Genomic DNA, 24,133 nt, shown 5'->3' on the forward strand with positions numbered 1-24,133 from the left:
CAGAACATCAAAGCATATCACATCACATTTATCCAATACGTAATTATCTCCTATTAATACAAAAGTAAAACAGAATCTCACAGAATGCTGTTACAAAGTGCACAGTCAAGAGGTGTCACAGAAATACTTTTTGGAGCTGTTACAATCAGTGTATATTATAGACTAGCAGGCACCTCTGTTAGTTTTTGTTTTTTAAATAAATAAGGAAATTTAACAACAAAAGGGTCCTACAGTATCCAAAGCCTCTGACAGCTGTAACTAAACAGAACATACTGGCACCCAGATGTATAACCAGACAATTTTGCTAAGGCAAGCACAAGTATATCAAATTTTAATTTTACACTTCTACCAAACTTTGAGTGAAAGAAGGTGTACATGTACACTCTCCTTCCTCCTTAAAGATGACAATGAGATCCACTTGTCCACATCCTCTTCAAACCTTGGAAAGGAGCCCTGACTCGGGGGCACTCGCCTTAATGAGATTCTGGATTTCTTTGAATTTTGGATGTTCTTTATCAGCTACCAGCTGCAGCAATATAGCTTCACTAGTAGTAACTATAATTCCAGTACGAGCAAGACGCTGAAAGAGAAAAGAGCAGAGAGAGAATAATGTGAGATACTTGCAAATGTAAATGAGTATACATTTTGTAAAAAAGACGGATGGTATTTTTAAAAATAGCTCCTATTAACAAAAGTATTGCCAATTCCATTCCAGCATTTCTTAGTGATACCATTTATAAAGCTAGGATGGAAACTGACTGTTTTCAGACTTCAGTGAGGCTAAAAGGCTGCCCTGGATTACAAAGAAGGCTTCCTACTTGGACTGGATTCTTTCCCCATGTCAGATTTAACATGCATAAGACCCACCCCCTCTTATATTGACAACCCTTTCCCCTTTCACGGTCCCAAGGATAGCTTTCTTCACTCTCATGCAGATTTGAAAGGCCTGGGGAAAAAGAAAATAGCAAGGTCCAAGCTAAAGGCGTTAAGCAAGGAACTTAATTGCAACAATTTCTTTTTCAGGGCTTGTTGTGTACTAGTACTTCGGTCTTTGGACTACACAGTGCGGTAGTACTGATAATCTCAGGAAACAGAATGAAAAGCTCCCCTACAGACCTTACAAAAAATACTGGCACAAAGTAGCTCCTTTTAACCAACATCTCATTACAGCCTCAGTAGCTCCTGAGTTAGTTCTCACAGGCTACAGAATAAAAAGCTGCATAGAAGGCAAAGCTGAAAGAGGTCTGCTAGATCTTGTAAGTATGCAACTAAACAGGGCAATGCTTCATGTAGTCCAAAGTCACAGGACTTATTGCAAAGCTTTTGGACTTTTAAGACTGTGGTTGTTGCTTACATAGCAAAGTTATCGTTAAGTAAAGGCTGACCACCCCTGACCCCCCATCAGCTTCCCAGCAATTGTACAGATGTTTTGGTAGTAAAACTCTTCATGGATCCAGCTTTCCCTCCATCATCCCCTACGTAGCTGCATGCTCCACCAAATCTAATGGAGTCCTGAATGAGCCAAGGGAGGGCAAGAGGCAGAACATAAAGACACATATGCCTTCAGACAGGTTTCAATTGTAATTACTAAAGGAAAGAGAAGTTCCAGACTTTCTAGAGCAGACATAGATCACTGCTGTTTAGTTGTTCAATTACAAAGCAATTGATGGGGAGAAGTTATTAATTTTAGGGGACCAGTAAAGTATATGTAAGTACAGTCTATATAACGATGAACTAACTAGGCTGAATTTACTCAAGTTAATGCTTCCTGCTTGCAAATAATGTCAGCAAGCTTTCTGATATTCTCAAGCTGAAACAAAGCAGAGAGCTTCCCCAGCTCTCCTACTCCGTACAATACCACATTTGTTTAAACCACATACACATACAAAACAGAAAAGCAGAAAGATGAAAATTAAATATTTTGGCAATATTTTCAAGATGTACTTCTCCACGAATACAAAGTTTTTGCTTTTAAATAGTATGGATGAGAGAAAAAAACAGACTGTTAAAGAACCTTGCCTTCTGAGAAATGTTGATTAAAAAAAGAGAATGTCTTCTCTTTAGAAGCAAAACATACCATCACATGTCGAAGAGGCTGGCATTGGCTTATACTCTACTTTTAGGACTAAGTATAATCTATATAGTTTTGAGATTAGTAGGAATGAGGAGATGCACGTGCTAAGCATACTAGATGATTTTCAAGGAAAGGAAAAATTTTCTTAGAACAGTCTTTCAGACAAAGGGAAACAGCAAGCATATGTTGCATCCACACTGTAGGAACAAGTAGAACAGGTGTAGAACAGAAAAGAAATCCAGCAGGAACAGACTAAGCTAGCTCAATACGAGACCAAGCAGTGACACAAGGCATCTTCATCAGATAGGGCAGAGATTAAGAACAGCCACAACCTTCGCCAGTGGGGTTGAATTATTTCATCAATGGAAATTTTGAGATTTTTTGGTTTCTGCGTTTTTGTGGGGTTTTTTTTTTTTTAACTGCAAGTTTTTGCCTGCTGTCATTTTTAAGCACTCAGCAGAAGCGGAGACAATAACTCGAGGCAGACGTGAAAGCTTTGCCTATCAATTAATTCAAACTGCACTTCCTAGTACACCTGTTCAGATATTTGCATGTTTGTCACCAGCACCGTCAAAACACACGCTATGTGAGGGGAAATGTGGAGAACTGAAGGGGCAGGTGAGACCAAATAGGATTTACTGTGGAACTGGTTGTTATCACTGCAAGGTCACTCTTTATCATCCTTGAAAGGTCACTGTGAACAGAGGGAGGGCTGCATTACTGGGAAAGTAACACCCATCTTCCCAGAAAGGTAAGGAGAAGGATCCAGGGAGTAAGTTTGCACACAAGACAATGTCAGACTCACTAATTAAAACAGCGTGACTACAAGCTGTCAGCTGTATGGTGAGACTAAAGCAGGATTACCCAATGCTTTGGTATTTTACCAGCTTCCCTAAACATATCGCCATGGTCAATCAAGCTTACTGACATGCCCACTCCATGTGTCCCTTTCTCCTAGTCTCCTGCTCCCAAGCATGCCCACCTCTTGCCTGGTCTAGCCCACAGCCCTCAGTAGCATTTCTAAGACAGGCTCTACAGCACAAAAAGGAGATGGTGTAGGCATGTGCAGCCACAGAGGAGAAGGAGAAGGAGTTACTACCATGTAACTGGCTGGCTCATCACAGCAAGCCAGCAAACATTCCCTGAATCGTATTTTAATGATGACTACCCAAGGGACCACAGCAAAACATTTTCTTTGTGCATGGTAAGAAAACAGAGGAATGCAAAGAAACACTAAAAAGTTACCCAAAACTGACCAATTTGCCTGGATTAAAAGTGTGGTTGGTTGCAAAAGCTGTAACAAGATTGACACCTTTTTGACTAGAAAGAAAAGCAAAGCTAGCTAGTCACTGCTTTAACCTCTATTACACTGAACCAATCCTATGCTTGCAGACACAGTGTAAATGATAACCAAATGTACAAACACATACATGATAAGGCAGATTTCAGTTTTTCTATGGTTTTCTTCAGTTTTCATTTGTTTCGCCTACTACTGCTGCTGCACCACATTGACTTGGGAAGTCCATGATTTCAGTCATTCCTGCACTCTATGTGCCTCACTATGCTTTACATGACAGACAACACTAAGCTTCCACTTAATCAAAGTCACGGGTTTCATCAAACCCTATATGCTAGTGATTTCCCTTTAGCCTTTAATTCTCTTATTCATGAGAAACAGAAGAAATTAAAAGTCTTCTCCAAATCTATGAAAAAAGTATGAAATGCTGTAGTTATTAGTTTCAATTTCCAAATTTCAGGCCTGAGGCAAAAATTGCAATACTTGATTTATGTATCAGTTTTTGATTTCCAACAGTGATACCTGTAGGCAAGTTAGAGTACACTATCAAAAAACAGTTCGCATGAATTTGCTACCACATAGTTGTACATGCTTTTAAACCTTCTTGTTACATTCATCTCCACTTTCTCAACACTCAGTTAGATTAAGCTCCTAGAAGCGGGGTGGGGGTGAAGTCTTTACTATAATCACAGAGTCTTGAGATTAAGCTTTAATTTGCACTGATGAGGAAGAGCAGGGGAAGGGACAGACATACAAGAAGAGCTTTGAACAGGATCATTTACTATATTCCATTGCATTTCAAGGAATTTCAACAGCAGAACAAATATGGTTTGGAATAACAAAACAAAAAGCTCTGTAGCACTTTTACTCTGCTGTACAGATAACACTCCATAAGAAAATATCCTAAAATGGTTATACAGAGTAACCTAGGTTGCATGAAATAATCACTTTTAAAATCCAAGCATCCCAAACTGGGTTCCACATATTACATCATAATTTAGGGAGGAAAAATAAGGCAGTAATCCTTCTCCATCCTGGAACCTATTCTGACAATCAGAGCATTTACCCCTTCTCAAGTCTACATTTCTCTACTACTCACTGTCCTTAGAAATTCCTTGTTAGCTTACAATGAGCAGGGCAATTAACACACAAAACCAAGGTGGAGAAAGCCTTGACTAAGAAACTTACCTCAAGAGCAAACATTCTGTCCATCATACTTCTTGATGAGGTGGCATCAGCTACAATATGAACTTCCAGACCTCTGCCGATTAATTCCAATGCTGTTTGCTGGATGCAGACATGAGTCTACAGGGGAGAAATCAAAGGCAAAAAAAACCCAACAAACCATTATTATAAAATATGAGTAGCACAATGCCAAATTAGAGTACATAATTAATTAGGGTTCAAACATGCATTTTTCTACCCCTGACATTACCAAGGAACTCAATGTGGGTTTTAAATGCCAGCCAAGCTTGAGACAAGAGTCTGTAGTTTACAAATATCTCGTTTCAAATTTTATTACGAGATAATAACAAAGACAAATAGCACAAGAATAATTTAATCTGTAGAGGATATCTGAGCTCTAAGCAATATAAATTGACTTTTTTTAATTACAGAAAGCAATGCTTAATACTATTGTGGGTCAACAGACATTACCATAAAACAGTACAAGAATGGCAAGGCACATACTTCTACTCCAAACAGGACAACGCTGCGGACTCCAGGGATCTCTGCTAATGCTGCTTCAACTTCTGGCAACACCATTGAAAATTTTGTTTTGGGAAGCACAAGCTTAGCTCCTGTTAAATCAATCTCTTGCACAGTGCTGCCAAGACCTTTGGGATACTGCTCAGTTACAATAACTGGAATTCCTAAGAGCCGTGCACCCTGGAGCTGCAACAGGGCAGGGAGGAAAGCATACAAGAAAAGAAATTATTAAAGAATGGTAACAGCAAAGGCATTGTTATTACCTGAAACTGAATAACCAGTAAACTGGCTGTGTATAAAATAATAATTTACATGTGTGATCAAAACTCATTACAAGAAAAAAGCAAAAACCGTACCAGTCGCTGGCCCACACTGATGATGTCACCGAAGTACTTGATGGCAGGGCGGAATCGCTCTTGCATATCACAACAGAAAAACACAGTGCTTGAGGGTGTCAGGTTGCCCAAAGTAGTCATCTGAAAAACAAAATAAAGATAATGTTTTCAGTGGCAGTGAAGACCCTTTCAGAAAAGCAGCAGAATGAGAAAGAGTCTGCAATGCCTCTGCCAGCTAACGGCCTTATGTTACTTTAAGTCAAAATAGGAGAAAGGCTTTTCAAGCCCGATTTTGGTATGTTTCTAAATTCAAATGAATGGCTGATACTGAGCAGTACAGTCATCAACAGGTAATCAAGATTTTATTAGGTGGCAGACACAAGTCAATGTAAATGTACATGGGAACTTTTGAACCCTGAAGGAGGGCAGAGGAGCATACTGCCTGAAGAACTGTAAAAAAAAAAAAAAAAGTACCAACAGCAAAATTACATTCCTCAAACTCATTTTTAAATCCACAACTCTTGGAACTGACGTAAAATCAGGATAAATTAAAGTTAAAAAAATAGTCACACTTCCACTTGCTTTCAGTACTGTATGTACAGATATTTTCAACAGTTTCATTGTGTAGTCAGTTTGCTTTGTCTATGATATCTTTTAGCATAAGTCTGATGTCCAAAGGCTAGAACAAAAGCAGAGGATCTTGTCAGTATTATGACCAGAAACGGAAGACATTCTAATGATAAAAATAATTTCCCAGATTTTCCCTTGTACAGGCTACTGATGGGGTGGGGGTGGTGGAGGTAAGTAAAAAGAAATAAAAGATCGTATTTTCTCACTTTGAAAGAGTGCTTTGTATTTGTATGGAATTACTTGCACTACCTGCAGAAGCAAAGGATAAAGGCTTCAGCTGGAGGCTACAGGGAAAGAAAGCAGCTACATACTATCATTTAGTTGTAAGACAACTCAAGAGAAATTATATCCATTCAGGAGCTTTTCAACAGACTGATAAATCAAATGGAATAAACTGCTTCTGGGAAGTAGCCATTAATCATATACACTTCATTTTCTGCAAACCAAGGTTGTGATGTTTTAAACTAAAGCAAAATTACAAAATCTGTAAAATAGTATACTTTGGAAGAGCAGGGATATATTGGGTTTACGTGGCAAGGTTCTGGTAGCGGGGGGAGGCTGCAGGGTGGCTTTTGCGAGAAGATGCCAGAGGCTGCCCCACGCTGGACAGAGCCAGTGCCGGCCAGCTCCAAGTCAGATCTGCTGCTGACCAAAGCCGAGCCCATCAGCAATGCTGATGGTGCCTCTGTGATAAGATATTTAAGAAAGGGTAAATAAACCACTGTGCAACAGCAGCTGGGAGAGAGGAGTGGGAACATGTGAGACAAACAACTCCACAGACACCAAGGTCAGTGAAGAAGAAGAGGGAGGAGGTGCTCCAGAGCAGAGATTCCCCTGCAGCCCGTGGTGAAGACCATGGTGAGGCAGGCTGTGCCCCCACAGCCCACGGAAGTCCACGGTGGAGCAGATATCCACCTGTAGCCTATGGAGGACTCCACACCGGAGCACGTGGATGCCCAAAGGAGGCTGTGACCCCGTGGAGAGCCTGTGCTGGAGCAGGTCTTCTGGCAGGACTTGTGACCCCGCAGAGGACCCACATGGGAGCAGTCCATTCCTGAAGGACTGCACCCCATGGAAAGGACCCACACTGGAGCAGTTTGTGAAGGACTGCAGCCTGTGGGAAGAACCCACACTGGCGAAATTCGTGAAAGACTGCCTTCTGTGGGAGGGACCCCATGCTGGAGCAGCGGAGGAGTGTGAGGAGGAAGGAGTGTCAGAGACAAAGTGTTATGAACTGACTGCAACCTCCATTCCCCATCCCCCTGCATCACTTGCAGGGAGGAGGTCGAGAAGTTGGAAGTGAAGCTGAGCCTGGGAAGAAGGGAGGGGTAGAGGGAAGGTGTTTTAACATTTTGTTCTTATTTCTCGTTATTCTATTCTGTTATTGATTGGCAATAAATCTGATTTCCCCAAGCCAAGTCTGTTTTGCCTGTGATGGTAACTGCTAAGTGATCTCCCTGTCCTTATCTTGACCCGTGAGCTTTTTGTCATATTTTCTCCCTCTGCCCTGTTGAGGAGGGGAGTGACAGAGCAGCTTGGTGGGTACCTGGTGGCCAGCCAAAGTCAACTTGCCACAAGGGAATCAGGAATCCTTAAACATTAGTCCCAAATCTTTCATTGATTCACCATGACTCCTGCGTAAAACACTTTCAATCTCAATTTCCAAGGCTAAAAAACCTACAGTAACAGCCACCCTCAACCATACCAAACGGCCCATTCAAACTGTTGTGAAAATTGCTTGTGCATTAGAATTGTAAATGCTAAATTCCCACACCTCTCAGACTCAGTACACCACTACTGCCAAAACACCAAATGCTCGTAATTGCAGTTCATCCAGTCCTCACAGGCAAATTGGCAATACTATTAATACAAGCAGTTACGAAGACAAATGCAGTAACAACCAGAAAACAGGTGCTCTAACACTGGACCCACTGATGCCACAGGAAGACAGAAGAGCATGACAACACGCATCAGGGAAATCTTTTTCACTAGGAAGATACAATTGCACTGAAACAGCTTACCATGGGTGGTGGGATCTCCGTCCTTGGAGATTTTCAGCATTCAGCAAAGCAACAGCTGATTTGACCAAGAATTGACTTTGTACAGGAGTTAGGGAAGGCAGCCTCTAGATATCTCTCCCAAAAGACACTTCTGCAATTCTACACCATGGAATAAATGAGGCCTGGGACCAAGAATGCTTGAAAATAAAATTAAATATTGAATTGAAACTGGCTTGTTCTTGAACACCATCCATCTATGTGTTTGAACAATGCAGAAGCCAACTGGTGGGAAGTACTAATGTACAATTCAATGGCACAGTGAGCACCTACTGTGACCCATTCTAACTCTGGCACTTACTACCATCAGAGCAGTCAATCACGACATTTAACTTTCCTACTGTTCAGCAGCAAAAAACAGAGTAATTGGAATAGACAATATTTATAAGTGTGCCTCCTACTCAGAAAACGTGTCATTTTGTCTTGGCATTTATATGACAAGCAAAGACCATTATTTTCTTCTATAAATCATCCCACCACTTTAATTTTTTTACGATGATTTTGAACTACTGCAAACCATCATGGATTGTAGAGCAATCTACATGGAATTAGTCTACTGCCTTAGTATATACTAAGTATATACTAAGGCAGTGGATGGCACTACCATCCTTAGCAGAGGAACAAGTATGAGTAGACTAAGAAGGCCTTCAAGAAGCTACATAGCCTGCCTCTACAGAAGGATCAACCAAACACAAATATTCTTCACAGATACCTACCTACTTGGTCTGACCCCTCAGCAGCACACGATTTACAGAGCTCCTAATACAATCCATCCCACAGGTCTGTTATCTTTACCTTGCAGTGTTTTCTCACCCACAGCTCCTTTGCTGCTGTTTAAGAGTGTTATTCCCAGTTCTGTCCATGGTGGATTTGAAATGCAAGAGCATTACCATCCTCCTTCACATGCATAACCATGCCCAAACACCTATTACCATACAGCAAGACTCAGATCTGGTCTCCCTTTAGTCCTTCCCCTCTCCTCCCTTATTCTAAAACATATCTAATACTCTCGATCTTTCTTCCTACAACTCAAATAATTATCGTTGCACTCCCTGGGGTGCTTTTCAAACTGCAGTCTAAAGCAAGGTACCCAATACTACTATAACAGCCGTATTTCTCTGCCCATAATACTTCCAGCACTAGTAGAGCTTCAGAGAAGATTGGTCAATTCACAGCCCTTGAAGGCCCTGTTCAATTTGTACTTTCCAGTATGCTATTTGCTCTTTTCATAATTGATGATACTTAGACTCCTGAGATGCATTTTAACCTCAAAATCATCCCTTGAACTCTCCCTCATCTTTTATTTGCGTAGTTGATTATTTCTGCCTTAGCGTAGGAATTATTTCTACCTTTGTTGCTTCCATTTTGAACTGCATCTTATTTCACCTTGTTTCTCCAACTCATCATGAAAAGCCTGAATTCTGCTCTCTCAGATGCTTGCAGCTCCTACCAGCTTGCAACCTTCTGCAAAAACAGTATTTGCCCTGAATTTTGGCAATGACATGGATGATGGAATATTTACAAACAGTGGATTTACAACAGATCGCACAGAGCCCAATTCAATATTATTCTGATTTGATAGCAAAGCACGGAAGAAAACCGACTGCTTTTCCAGCCAGGGAGCATCCTTATTACAGACTTCCACTGAATCTGTAATCCCATGTGTTTATGACAAACATCACAGGGAGCTGGAGCAAAAGCCATATATCTGCTTTCCTCTATTATCAAGTTGGTTTAATATGAATTAATTTATGCCTTCAGTTTAATACCAGCAGCACTTTATTTTAAAGTTGAGTCAACTATATATTTGCTAAATAAAAGCTTTACAAAATCTAACACAAATAATTCCTATATTGATTTTCGTATTTATTTCTGATTAACTTGCAGTCTGAATCGAACCATGCAACACGTGGCAGAACAAGAAGAAACCAGAAGAACTAAATGGCAAGATCAAAAAATCAACAGTTGCTGGTGTTACTTGGAATAGCAGATATGGGAAGAACAGAGCACAGCAGAAAGCAGTTTGAAATTAAGTTTCATAAATAGTAGCTAATGCGGTCCATAAATAAATTCACAAAAGTATCTGCTATATATAAAGGAAAGTTTCTATTTACTGGTTCTTCAGTGTGCCACATAAATCCTTGCCACTCACTTGCTCTCAAAGGTGTCCTCCCCTTCCACAGCCACACCGCATCAGGGACATGGGACACCTCCACCTCACATATCCCCTGACAGCAAAAACCACAACCGCCCGCACCGCTCCAGCGCTGTGCCCTACCAGTGAGCTGGGGTGGGGGCAAACCTACACCCAAACATCAAACCCTGGGCTGTCACGCCAGCACCCCTTTGCTTTCACTCCGAGGAGACACAGGCTGGTCAAGGATGGTGAGCCACTGCAGCCACACGGTACCTGTCCTCTTTTACCCAGCTAGAGAAGTCATCTCTAGGACCTTGTCCAGACCAGGATTTAAAGGTATGCTGTCACGAGTTACATACAGCTTTAAATCCTACTCTAGAAAAGGCCTAGGTGGGAAAGGACAGGTGTTTTTTCACATCTATGTCATCTCTGCTCATTATTATTAATCATACAAAATGTGACTGTGATGAAGTACTGTAATTACAGAACCAGCTTTACAAAAATATTCACACATACTGGCTCTTTATCTGTACTATCCCTGTTCAAACTTCAGGGAATCATTACACATACAAAATGCAATTTTCCTGCAGTATTTGTAATGAGCAAGAAAATGGAAGCAGAGAAATAATCCCATGTGACATCACTAGTCACCTCATAAATCTCTTGGCAAGGTTATCCACTAAAAGGGCACAGCGAAGGACCTCACAGATTGGTATTTCAAGGATGACATAAAAAGATAACAACAAAAAAAAGAAGCTGACTATCATATTTTCTTCTTTTTTTCTAAAAGGAAATCTGTAAGATTCAGTTTTACTTTGCTGCTTATCTTGCAAAGGGAAAAAAATTAAGGAAATTCAGTTTAATGTATTGCAAGGGAAAAATAGGTTACAAGTGTTTCAACTTAGGAATATAAATATTTGTGTTATGCTAAGCCAAAGTGCAGCCTTTTATATGCAATTCAGCATTTTAAAATGACAGATTTAGTTAGATAAGCACATGATGTTCATATAATTAAGACAGTACAAAATTCTTTATCAAAATCCAAAATGATCAAAATGCTTGCTGCAAAGTAAAGATACACAAACACGGAGTCTGGATTTGAAGAAACCTCTCCTTCAATATTTTCAGTGTTTTTTTTCCCCCCTTCTTTAAGGTTCCAAGCGCTCCTTCTTTTTAATGTATTTATTTAGAGACATTGTATTTAATTGTAGCACTAATGTATCACAACTTATAATTGCATCTTTGGTTGGGAACGGGGGGGTGGGGTGGGGGGGGGGGGTGGGGGTGGGTGGTGGTGGTGGGGGGGGTGGGGCAGGGGGGAAGGTAAACAAATCCCCTCACCTGACTCATATCCTGCAATTTATGCTTTGGCTTTTCCTGGCCTTCATAAAATGGACTTAGGCTCCTGAGTTAATATTACTTCTATTTCCAAAGCATATGAATGTAGCAATATTAGATATCTGTAAAAAGAATGAAAATCTGTGTATAAATAGTTCTATTGTATTGACCTTATCTTTCAGCAACAATTAGGTATCATTCTGCAAGCAGCTTTCTGCAAGAAATATACACCCGAGATGTCAACATGTCTTTTAAAACAACACCCTGAAGTAAAGGTGCTTTATGCAATGATTGCAATAGTAATTTTACCCTTTTAGCTCTAACATCTTAAGGTTACAAGTCTGTAAATGCAGAGCACAAGTACTGCTGAAGAGAAGTCACCTTGAAGTTATGACAGCAACAGTGAAATAGACTCTCTTGGGCATATATTCGGATGCTGCCTGAACTCCTCCATTACATGGCTGTAATGAGCATAGCTGTTTTGTCTTCTGGTACCTCCAAAATGTTTTTCCTTACTGCTCTCCTCCAAAGGCAGCTGTAACAGTTACAGCAAAGCAGAATAGTTTTAGTAGCACTATTTAACCGCACTTAGAGTTAGAAGAGGTTGAAGTGGTCCTGCGTTCCCCCTCTCTGACTATATTCTGTTAAAACTTTTAAAACACGTAAAATCCATGAAAAGCAGATGGCTTTCTGCTAGTACTCAGTCCCTCAAATTGCAAGCAAATGCCCTCCTCAGCAGTTGGAAGAGGCCAAAGGAAAAGTCCCTCCTCACTGCAAGTCTGTGGTTGAGGAGTTTTATGAGCAGCAGCCAGGCTGAACGTCAGGGTTTACTGCATCCCACCAGCCTGCCTAACACTGGGTGGCCATTAAAAGTTCAAGTGGCTGTTTTGCGCCAGGACAGCCAAACCAAACAGATGTACATATATGAGCACAGTACAAAGGCACAAATACAACTGGAGAGCAAATACCCCTGTACAGACAGAACCTTGAACCGAGCTGCGTGGAGTGGCTTTCCGCAGGCAGCATATGGTGATTTCTCCATGAGATTACTGCCCCCCTCAACTGCAGGGACAGGAAACTGAAACAGCCCAGTGAAACACCCTTTGGTGCTGAAATTTCCTGAGCTACTGCAACAAAAGGCATCCTTCCATGACAGGTCTGCACAGGAATCAAAATGGGAGGATATCGTTCCAGAGCTTGTGGGCGTGACCAACCCTAGGGGTAAAAATGCCATCTCTAACTAAATGCATACATGTATTTTATAAAGCACACACATAAAAATACTGAAATCACTGTCTAGGGATACGGATGCTAGTATCTGTGAATCTTAATTTTAAACCAAATACATCTTTCCAAATATGCAAGCCTAATCACATCAGTGAGCAAAGGCTGTCCCTCTTGAAAGACACGTTCAAAATGGTATTTCAACTGACTATGCCACATGCAGAGTTGACAAACCTATGTCAGCTGTAACTGAAGATAAAACATTGGGGTGCGTGGAGGGGGAGGGCACACCACAGTGGTAGTGCACAAATCAGCATATGGAAAGGAAGTATAATCTTCCCATCAGTAAATCCTAAAGGTCTTAAAAAGCGCAGCTGTGACTGTATCAGACCAAATGTTCCCCAAATGAGCGATCTCTGAGCACCTGCCGGTGGCTTAAGGCGAGCTGACTGACATCATTGTGATGTCTCCAGCTCATTCTCAGCTGCTGAAGCGCATCAAGGAGGCAACAAAAATAATACACAAGTACCATACTTTTCGTATCAACAGTTGCTATTGTCACAGAATTGCAACAGTATTGGCAAAAGCAGCTTACCAATTAGGCAAGTGATGCATTAAATATTGGTTCATCCTGAATCCCTGCAGTCAAAGCTACATACTGCATCTGCACCCTGGAAATGACGTATCCTTCCATGTCTCAGTACTGACCTTTTACAATGAGATGTACGTCCTGCTACGAATGCTCGGGCTGCATGTATAGTTTCAGTGCAGAAGCCATCTGCAAGAGAGTCTGTGCAGAGCGGTGATCTGCACGCACAAATAAGAAACAAAATTCTGACCTGCACCACTGCTACATGCCCAGACTATGCAAATTCTGTTTTTAAAATCCTTGCTTGAATTAACACCCATACCAACTCGTTTTCCAAGTTGGAGAGACTGTCCTTCCAGTCCCTCTGGCTGGGCCCCCATCCATTCTGTTTCCAACACACAGAGGAGAAAGGTTTTAAACTGAATATGATGAGTGATGAATGATGAAGTGAATAATAAATGACAAAAGTTATTAAACTAGTTTGGTCTTCTAAACCATTGTTTTCATATGTATGGTTAAGGAAAGGACAAAAGACTCCAAAGGCATCTCCGATGTACAGTCTAAGCAAACTGGCCACCTTGAGAGTTTATGGGTTCGAGACATTACGATTAAGCAGGGTTGACAAACAGTGTGGATTAGACTGTTTTCTGGAAACATAAAGAGAAGACGAGCAATGTTTCAGTTTTTATGACATCACTTCTTCAACTTATTAGTAATGTTGGCTCGACAAACTAAAACTTCTTAATTATAAATAAAGAAGAATGCTCTCAATTAATAACTATGGGGTTTTTAAATAAAAATAAAAGAGTTGACTTCTTTGATGCTGGAGAAAGGAAAAAGCAATTTTGCCGCAAGTGCAACTATTGCAGCACGACTGGCACAAATCTCCAGTGTGCATAAAGGTATCTTAGTATGAAACACACGTACTGTATCCGTCTGGCAGTCTGGTTTCCCGGTTTATGGCCACAAAACTAGTGAGTTATGAACCTGTAAATGGGAAAGAGTTTTTTGGGGCAAGAAGGGACACAGAAATCCTAGGGACCTACGAGCCATGAGACCGAGCTTTGGCAGCGCCCTCTTTACCAGCACCCTTTCAGTTTCCACCTAGCAGCATTACCTCCGACGAAGGCTGGGTAGCAGCAGCCGCCTGTTTTAAAGGAGAAGTTATGGATTATTTCGGCCACCAGGCTACTTTCCCATTCACGGGGCCAAGTAAGTTCCGACTCGCTGCTGAAGGCAAAGCCCGGTCACCGAACGCATGCGGCGCGGAGCGCACCTGCCTCCCCGCCTCAGCAAAACAAAAGTTTCCAGGGAGAAAGAAGTCAAGGCGGGCTTGCGGGGCTCTGCCGGCGGCTCCAGCCCGCTTCGGGCTCCGCCGCCCGCCCGCCCAGCTCGCCGCTGCTTCTCCCCGGAAGGATCCGGGGGAGGCCGGGCAGCCGCAGCCGGCGGCGGGACGGGGCTGCCCGCCCACACTCACACTCACACTCTCACACACTCACACACACCCACCTGTGGCGGCCGGCGCCGCCCCGCCGTCGGGTCTCACCTGTATCTGCAGCGGCACCAGGCGCACCTTGCAGCGCTCGCTGACCAGGAAGCCCTTGGGCAGGTCTATGTACTGGCTCCACTCCTCGGCGAAGAGCTGCACCACGAACTTGCGGTGCATGTCTATCTGGTCCCCGTAGAGGCTGAGGAACTTCTGGATCAGCAGCTCGTAGCCGGCGCCGTGGGGCACGCTGGAGGGCCGCGCGAAGACGGAGAAGCAGAAGAGGACGGGCACCGAGCCGCCGCCCGCCCCCGAGCAGCCCCCGCCGCCCGGAGCAGCGCCCGCCTCCGCCGCCGCCATCTTCAGGGGCAGCCGCGCCGAACCCAGCCAGCTCGCTGCGGCCCGCGCCGCCGCTCCTCCTCCTCCTGCCACCTCCTCCCCCCGGCCGGGCGGGCGGCGCCGGCGGCCCCCAATCCCGGCTGCGGCTGCTCCTGCTCCTCCTCCTCGCCTTGGGGCCCGGCCTTGCCCCGCCAGCCCTCGGGGGTGGGTGCGCCGCCGGGGCGCCTCTGCCGGGCGGGCACCGGCGCCCCCGCCGCCGCCCCCTCCTCGGAGCGCGGCTGCCTCCCCCGCAGGCGGGCGGCGGGAGGAGCAGCCCCCTCACCCAAACCTCTGTCCTCCGACGGGGAGCGCCCGGGTCCCCCGGCGAGGGGGCAGGCGGCGGAAGGCGAGGGCACCTCCCGCTGGGGCGGGCCCGTCCTGGCCTCGGCGCGGCCGGCGGGCGGCTCGTCCCTGAGCGGGGCGCACCCCCCCGCCGCCGCCGCCGCCGCCGCCGGGCTGGCGGCAGAGCCCGCGGCGGCGAAGGGGCGTGGGGGAGCGGGGCCGGGAGCGGCGGCGCCCCGTCGGGCGGGCGGGGAGCGGGGCAGGCGGCCCCGGCGGCGCGGCTGGCGGGGAGGGAGCGAGGGAGGGAAGCGGGGGGGACGGGCGGCCGGGCCGCGGCCCGCGGGGGCTGAGGGGGAACTTGTTGATAGAGCCTGCCAAATGCCCGGTTTCTCTCAAGCACCATCCAGCCCGATCTCAGATCTAGGCGAGGAACAGTTGTTCGCTCGCCCCGTACCGAAACCGGTTGTTGAGTGTAACACGAAGGTTTCTTCCGAAATGTGAGTTGCTGAACAGCGGGAGGTAGCGGAGCTGGTGCGCGCCGAGGCTCTGAGCCTGCAATTGCATCCACGGGTGAGGAGAAGGGAGCAGGATGCAATGCGTCCCCACATTTTAGCCTTCCCAAAGCTTCGTGTTCTCTACAAAATTTCCAGAGTCATTAACTTTTTTTTTCTTTTTTTCCTCTTTTTTTTTTTTTTTTTTTTCCTCCAGGAGTGACTGGCAGCTGGAAATGTTGCCCATATTTTTGCCATAATTACCAGATATTCTGTTGCACTGCAGTGTGCTTGGGGGAAAAGATCTGAGTAGTGTGTTACACTCGTGGACAGAAAATACTCCCCGTTAAAACCGAGTGGATGTTTTCATGCACTATGCAATGCAGTGGCACCACCATCAAGGTTAATGGATGTCTGCCTGGCTAAATACCAACAAGCTGAAGCTCAAAGTTGTTCTTGTGCTTTACTGATGTCAGAAATCTGGAGCTGTCATGTTAAAAGACAATACTGTATTTTCCCTAGGTATTTTTTTTTTTCTCCAGAAAATACATTGCTGATACGAATTGATTTAAGAACTGCAAGTGTAAGGAGCCTTTCACAGTTACATGTTTATACACTCATACACTCACTAGGCACTGAAGAAGCCTGAAGTGATTATTTTGTACATTACCCCAGAAGCAAATGTGCAATGGCTTCTGCACATTACAAGGAAAACATGCAAATTTTACTGTGTCTCGGCAGAAATTACACAAAGCAAGGTTTTAAAATGATTCAGTTGCAAGTCTAAAATATACATGGGGTCTGCTGCCTTTTACTGCCAGTGAATTCAGTGGATTCATACAGAGTTTGCACCATCTTTCCAAAGGAGGTAGTGTCAATCTGTTTGTATTAAGTCTAACTGAACATGTCTGTGATTAAAAAATACTTTTTAAAGGTGAAAATGCAAGAGATCCTGTCCATCTGGGTTCTGTTTAAACATTTGATCCTGTCCTGTGTATGACCATATTTAGCTGGGAAAAAAAGCAATTTTCACCACTAGAAATATATATGTAAGAGTGTTCAGTGAAGTATATACAACTCTATTCCACCTGCCAGCTATAAAATTATCTATCACCCAGGGTTCAGGGCTTATTTTAATTATTTGTCCATGCTTACTGTTCTGCTGATTTAATTTATGAATGCAGCCGGTCATTAATGCTCTTACAGTAGAGGCATATGGGATGAACAATTTTATGGCCCATTCATTAGCTAACTTGAATCAGTTCCAGTTTTCCAAAAGAAAAGGTGACAAATTGAATACTCAGTGAATTCTGTTTACTTTCTGTGACTTAAATTGGTTTCCAGTTCTTAATTTGTACTTTAACTGAGTGCAGTTCTAAAATTCAATATATTTTTAAAACATAGCATGGGTAGTGGTTTTGTTGATTAATGGTGTCTTAAATGGGTTTCCTTTTTCCATTATAGAAAGACAGAGCTATCTGTATTAGCAAAATATGCCATAGGAAGTTCTTACCTTTCTACAATTGCTGTCTACAATGCATACATTTGAATACATATTGTTCAGTTATTATGCAGAACACATAACTGATAGTTTGGTAAGCTGGCCAGATTTAAGCTTATTTAAATAGCAGAAACATTTTTGCTAACAGGGTTAGATTTATGCTATGGTAAGGAAGCAGTACTCAGATTCATCCAAAATCTGGACGAGGAGGGGCTCCTCTGCTGCAGCTGACCAATGCCCCCCTCTATCTCAGGTCAAGAAACAAGCAGGGAGATGGACCCAGACATGCAGAGCGGGGGCTGCTCCTCCCTCACGCCCTGTCCCAGGTCTCGCAGGCAGAGGAGCGCAACCGCCAGATCCCTGCTTACATCTGAAGGTAAAGGCTGATAGCTGTTTTCTTTACTATGCAACCCATCCGTCCTTACCCAGTGACACCGAACCTTGGCTTTTATCTGCATCTTAACTCCGCTCCTATTATACTATACCACCTTGGATCTTCTTGCATTTCAAATCCTCTCTCTTCCCCCAGCAACTCCACAGTCAGTCTTTTCACATGTAGTTTAATTTTTCTTCTGAAAGCACTGAAGCCTTTTTGAGTAGCTGCCTGTGCTTGGATGGTACTGTCCCACAGAGGAAGACACTTCTGATGGAAGCAGATCTCAGACTATGAATTTTTGCTCTCCTGACTCTGGTTATCTTCAGTTTTTAAAGTATTGCCCTGAGACACAAACTTGGGAAGGGATACTTTCCAAGCATCACCAGCTCGATTAAAGTTAGATTCACTGACCTTTCATGTGTCTTTTAATCATACAGCTCCTGTGGTGGTGGCAGATCAGGCTGCTTTTAATTAAGTTGCAGAGGTCTGGTACCATGATGAATATGAGGCTCTAGCCCACCTAGAAAATCTAGCATAGCATTTTTTGCTTCACAGGACAAAAAGAGGGTATGATGTGCTACAAAAGGAAAATGTCCAATGAACCACATTACATTGGCCTAGAACAAAGATGTACTGTTCACCCAGTGAGCATTTGTAACACGTCTCTTTGGCACTTCACATTGCAAGTAATGTGTGATTGGTCCTCGTACACAATAAAGAAAAATACAACTTCTACTAGAAAATCAGTGTTACTGATCTTCCATCATGTTTTTTTAAGATGCTGCCAATCTCATACTTACAAGCCCAGCATATGCCCAAGTCATAAAAAAGGGGATGTAATCACAGCAAATATGCCTCTTGGGTGGTACATACACAACACATTATAAAGAAATTTATTGAAGTATCAAAGATTTTTAACTGAGGGCCAGATTTCCTTGGCCTCAATTCTGAAACCTTTCCTGTCTATATCAAGTCTTCCTACTAACAAGTCCATTGGCATTCTGCTCGGACACAAGTCTCTGCCTGCCACATGGGACCTTTCTTTCCTGCAGCAGAACCAAACAAGGTCATCTGATCTGTAGCCTCTGGAAAGCATTTTTTTTGTTCGTTTGTTTTCAGCAGTTAAGGAGCACTTCCATCAAGAGCTAGGATGGATAAGGTGAGAGAGATGGAAGGCCATACTGTGTCCACTTTAAAAATAGAGGTTTGTGTTAGGTTTCAGATCAAAGGTTGGAATTCAGGGCATTAAAATGTAAACTTCTTAGTACATAAAGAGAAAAGGGTTTCCATTTTTGTAAGACAAAACCAGTTCAGTATTCTAACTTTTGGATGCGGGTTTATCAGTTTCTCGATTCAAAGTTTTGGAAGTATATTTTCTGCCTGGTTCATTTTACTTGGTTATTTCGGTCTGCCTGAAAGCCTATTATATGGTCATCTTCTGTAGAATGAAATACAGTGTCAAACTGAATCTACTAAAATTACACACTCCCCAAAGTACTCTGTTGAAAATTACAGTAAAATCATGTATAGAGTAAGCCCTAGAGAAAAATAATTACTGCTCTGGTGATGCCCTATCAGTGAGAAAAACGTGAGTGGTGAGGCATGTCCTGTAGTTAACAGTTTTGCACTTTGAAAGCCCAAAGTGAGCAGGTAGCTTTAAAATCGGAGAGAGATGACAGATTTCTTATAGTTCAAAGTCCGCTTTGGCACAGCAACTGCCTAAAATTTACAAAACATCTGCAATAGGAAGGAAGTCAAGGAAAAGGGAACAGCCATATGACTATGCTTCATCAACTGGCATGCATAAATACACTGCCTTTCTGTTCGGTTTCATTGATTTTCTATTATTTCAGTGTTACTCAGTTCCCCTGTGATATTTCAGAATTGTTTTCATTTCATGTCTGAATTACTGCTTTTATTCCCCATGAGGGCATGTCACATGACATGGTTAAACCAATAGCGTTGCCACAAAAACCTTTGTTAGATCTCACATCTTGTCCTGCAAAACCTGTATTAAGCTACCTTGTTGTAGCAATGTGACCACATTGTCACGTATCTCAGCACAGATAGCTTAGTTTTGCAGTCCTGGCTTTGCAGTCCCAGCTGAACTCCCTGTTGACTTCGATATATCTGGCTAGATCTGCATTGTATTTTAGAACTACCCTTGACACTGGGCTTACAGCCAGATTTACTTGCTGTCTATGCTACGTATCTGAGATAATGTCCCTTGCTCTGGCTCTGTAGTAATTCTGCTGATACTGCTGGGGAGAGGACTTTGCAGGTGCATACTTTGCACTTAAGAGTCCTGCCAACTGCAATGTGAACTTGTATCAGCACCCCACACTTGGCCCAGCCACTTCCATTTATCTCATCTGCAGGAACATTGTATTAACCTTGCACAAAATGCTAAGAGACGTCTATATTTCTGCTGCAGTTACCTATAACGATGATTTGTGTATGGAGCGGTGGAGTCTTCGGGCATTCTGGATGTCAAACTGACCCTGAGATCAGACGATGCAAGCATTGCCCATATGTGAGCTAATTAGCTTACAACTGTGTTAATGCTGTATGTTCAAATGACAGACAGGTTTTTTGCAGGAGTATGGATGAAAATAGGTGTGCCTGGCAAAGAGCTTCTGGAATTTCCTGGAAGAATAAAGCACTCTTCACCTGGTTGGTTTTGCTTCCTTGCAAGGTTTAGAAATGAGTTAATACTGATAATGTTTTTAGCTTTACTTCTGATGTCATCTGCCCATGTTGCCCCTTTTATCAAGAATTATCAGACTGTTTCATTTCTTTATTTTTAAAATTGCCCACTACATAATGATACCTCAAAGTAAAAAGCATATTACTGGGATAAATCTCTGTCCACCATCTGATTTTGCAGCTTGATAGGTGTTTTAAAGCTCCACTGTTAATAATCGATTAAATACCATGTCACATAGGCTGTATTTTTATGTCCTAAATTTCTTTCATGTATAACAGCAGTTGGAACAGGATTGTAAAATGTGACAGTAGTAAATACATTGATAAAATCTGTAAATATAAAAGATAAAATATATATTAAAAAAGAGCTTACTCACTGAATAATCACATGATTTTCACTGTGATATGTGAAAATAAAATGTCTTGGATCTTTTTTCAGATGTGATAGCCCTCACATTTCTACCAATATGAATAATTACATCCTTCTTCATTATTGGCATTAAATGTGGAATGTTAAAGCACATCCTTAATGATCTGAGTCCTTTGAATCTGAATCCTTCGTCTGAATCACGAAGTACAACAGACAAAGTTGTCAACATTTAGCTGTTATTTCTTCAAGATCAAGTATTACCACCATATCTTTTCAGGGCACAGAATTACTTGGAATTACACCAGCTGTTGGTCCAAAATTTCAGTTAAATTTCCTTTTGAGACAGGTTTATTGCCAGAATGTTAATGTACAAACATACTCTTTGCCAGTCAGACAGAATCTCCAAGTAGAAGAGGGCTTTTTTCATCCCTTGGTTTCAAGCTGGCTAGTGACAGTGGTAGAGATGTTAGGTTGTACCTGGTAGAATCCATTTATTGACTAAAGGTTGATGAGCCTGAAAATTTACAGCATTTCCTTTATGATTTAATTGATTGGCATCTCTTGCAGTCACTCTTCCATCATCTTTATATGCATTAGGTTTTGTGGGTTGTTTAAAGTTTCTACTTAATTTTTCCTTTGAATCAATAATGTTTGGTCACATGGGATGCCTGTTGCCATAGTGAAGGTAGTTTTGTGTGTCTGCACCGTGCATTTTGCTTGACCCACAGTTTATTTTTATGTCTTTGATGACTTGCACATTTTGGGATCAAATAAGCATTAGTCACAAGCTACTCTTGAAAGAATTCTCTATGCAAGTCCTTCTTTGGATTGTGTGGTTTCTCTCCAGTTCAGCAGAACTCTTCTACTTCCTGTAATCCTGTTGTATATTCAGAAGTAACTTCATTTGCTTGGATTTTTTTTTGTTGTTTATAAGGCAGAAATGTTTTATAAACAGTTGCATTTAGGGATCTGTAGAGTTTCCACAATCTCAACAAACGTTTTGCGCACATACTTGGAAGAGGTCATACACTACCCAGCAAGCAATATCTTTTCATGTAGTCGCATGTCTGAAGTGGCGCCTTTTTCTCTTCATTCATGCTGTTAGCAATTATGGAGCTTTCCAGTCTGTCTAATTTGTTCAACAAAGATCTAGGGAGCTATCAGACAAGTCTAGGTTCCCCAGGGAACCAGGTCTTTCTAAGTTTGAACATTTTTTCTCCTGCAAATGTGCTGTTTATTTACGAATGAGTGGCTGCCAGTTCAGCTTGCTTCCCAGTTTTGTTGCCATCTCTGCCATTACACTCTGCTTCATTGACTTCCATGCTTTGGCATCCTGTCCCTGTCCCCAGCTATCGTGGCTTTTGGTTTTTTGCACAATGGCTGTAATGTATACATGTGTGTTCATATTACTAATATCTAATAGTACACACTTGATGTAATATTATATATATAGCCACTGATTTTACCTATGGTAGGGTGGGCAGGATTTTCTGAGCAGTTGTTTGTGTGGAGTGTGTGAGCCATGAGCATATGGAAGTTCACCTGTGACTCACAGGGGTGCTAAAGCATCACCCTGGAGGAAGGGCTTCCCCCAGCAGGAGGAAGGATTGCGGAGAGAGCAGGTCACATTTAAGGTGGAAGAGAAGACTTAAGGTGAGATGCTTGGTTCCTCACACAAGGAGTGTCCTCTCCTCATCACTACACTGCGGTAGCCTTTTCCACACTGGAAGATGTATATTGTGTTCAAGGACTTTTGGCAGGATGTGACACTTCTTTCACAAATAGGAGTAGTTCGGTTTTTTGAACAGCACTGTCTGGTTTGTTCTTTGTAACTGATGTGCATGGAATCATAAATGTTATTCATTTTATCAGGTGATCACTATTTTATTGTGTTAAGACCTACTTTGCTTCTAATTGTAATAACTTTTTGTAATAACTAAAGCAGTAGTTTACATTACTGATAAAAAAGGAAAGCATTTGATGCATTTTAATAGTCAGGACAACGAAACGCTTCTTCAGCTATCGAAGATTAGTTGAAGTCATCCCTGTTGTCACATTCTGAGAACAGAACAGCAATAACTGTCCTTTTTCTCTCTGGCTTTACATAGTTCTTAGTCAGTTCCTTGAAGACATTAAATTCAGGCAATGGCAATATTTAAATTAAAAAGAGCCTCAAGGAATGGTAACTAGCATTATTTTTCTTAATGCACCTGTCTTTATGGGCTGCAAAAACCTCTGAGCTGTCTGTTTCAGGATCCTAGAAATAACTGAACACGTGTGAACGGTTTGCTCCATACAAGTGGGCTATTCCACCAGGGAAATATTGCCTGGGAGCTGGGGGTGGCAGCAAGCCAGCCAGAGGCAATGCTTTCACCTGCAGCAGTCAAACCAGAAAAGCAAAGCAGTTCAGGGACAGCCAAGTCTCTAGCGATGAGGCAGATCCAAGGTCAAGCCAGGAAAGTTGGGACAGCAGGTCAGGGTTGGGATCAGCAAGGTACCTGTCTGGGCTCAGTGATACCCGTAACATAGCTCAAAGGCCTGAGGTTAGAAGCAGCTCCCTGGCAAAGGCGGGAAGGGCCCTGGCAAGGCACCTCACAGCTCTTACCCCGCAGCCTGGTGCAAGCCCCGGCAGCTGCGGCGAGCCAGGGCTGGCTGCCAGCACAGGCAGCCAGACGCCCCGGGGAGCAGCTTGGCAGAGCTCGTGCCTGCATGCAGGGTTTTGACGCGAGGTCTGTAATTGTGTAGCACGAAGTATGAAGCCTAGCTTTGGCAGATATATCATCAGGTGAACAAGTTAGCCTTTCACCTTTACAAATATGAATAGATTATTTAGAGCTAAACTCTGTAGTGTTGATTTAAATGTAACTGAATTCTTGCCCTCTCTGCTCCTTTCTCCATCTGAATAGCTACCTGAATGAACAAGGTGCTTCTATCACGTTTTGCCTTTGCATTTTCTTTTGACATGCTTTCCTCTTTGGCATGCTTTCTGACCTACATTGGAAAGTGTAGTTCCACTCTTCGGAGGTGTATCAGCAAACTGTAACACAGAGGAAACTATTAAAGATTTTTAAGGAGAAGAGAAAAATCTTCTGTCTGCTCTTTCACTGTCAGCATTCATCTCCATTGTATCTATTTTTAAATCAATCACCCCAGTC

General features: G+C 42.8%; 1 protein-coding gene across 1 annotated transcript; it reads right to left on the bottom strand.

Annotated features, from left to right (window-relative positions):
* Positions 1–433: 433 nt before the first annotated feature.
* On the bottom strand, positions 434–15,234 carry ISOC1 (isochorismatase domain containing 1). The gene is made up of 5 exons (XM_075726879.1): positions 14,935–15,234; positions 5,435–5,554; positions 5,061–5,264; positions 4,560–4,676; positions 434–580 (listed from the first exon to the last, which is right to left on the bottom strand). Exons 1-5 carry the CDS (start codon positions 15,232–15,234, stop codon positions 434–436), a joined length of 888 nt encoding a protein of 295 aa, XP_075582994.1.
* Positions 15,235–24,133: the final 8,899 nt, after the last annotated feature.

This window comes from Pelecanus crispus, chromosome Z (genome assembly GCF_030463565.1).
Source record: "Pelecanus crispus isolate bPelCri1 chromosome Z, bPelCri1.pri, whole genome shotgun sequence".
Lineage (NCBI taxonomy): Eukaryota > Metazoa > Chordata > Aves > Pelecaniformes > Pelecanidae > Pelecanus > Pelecanus crispus.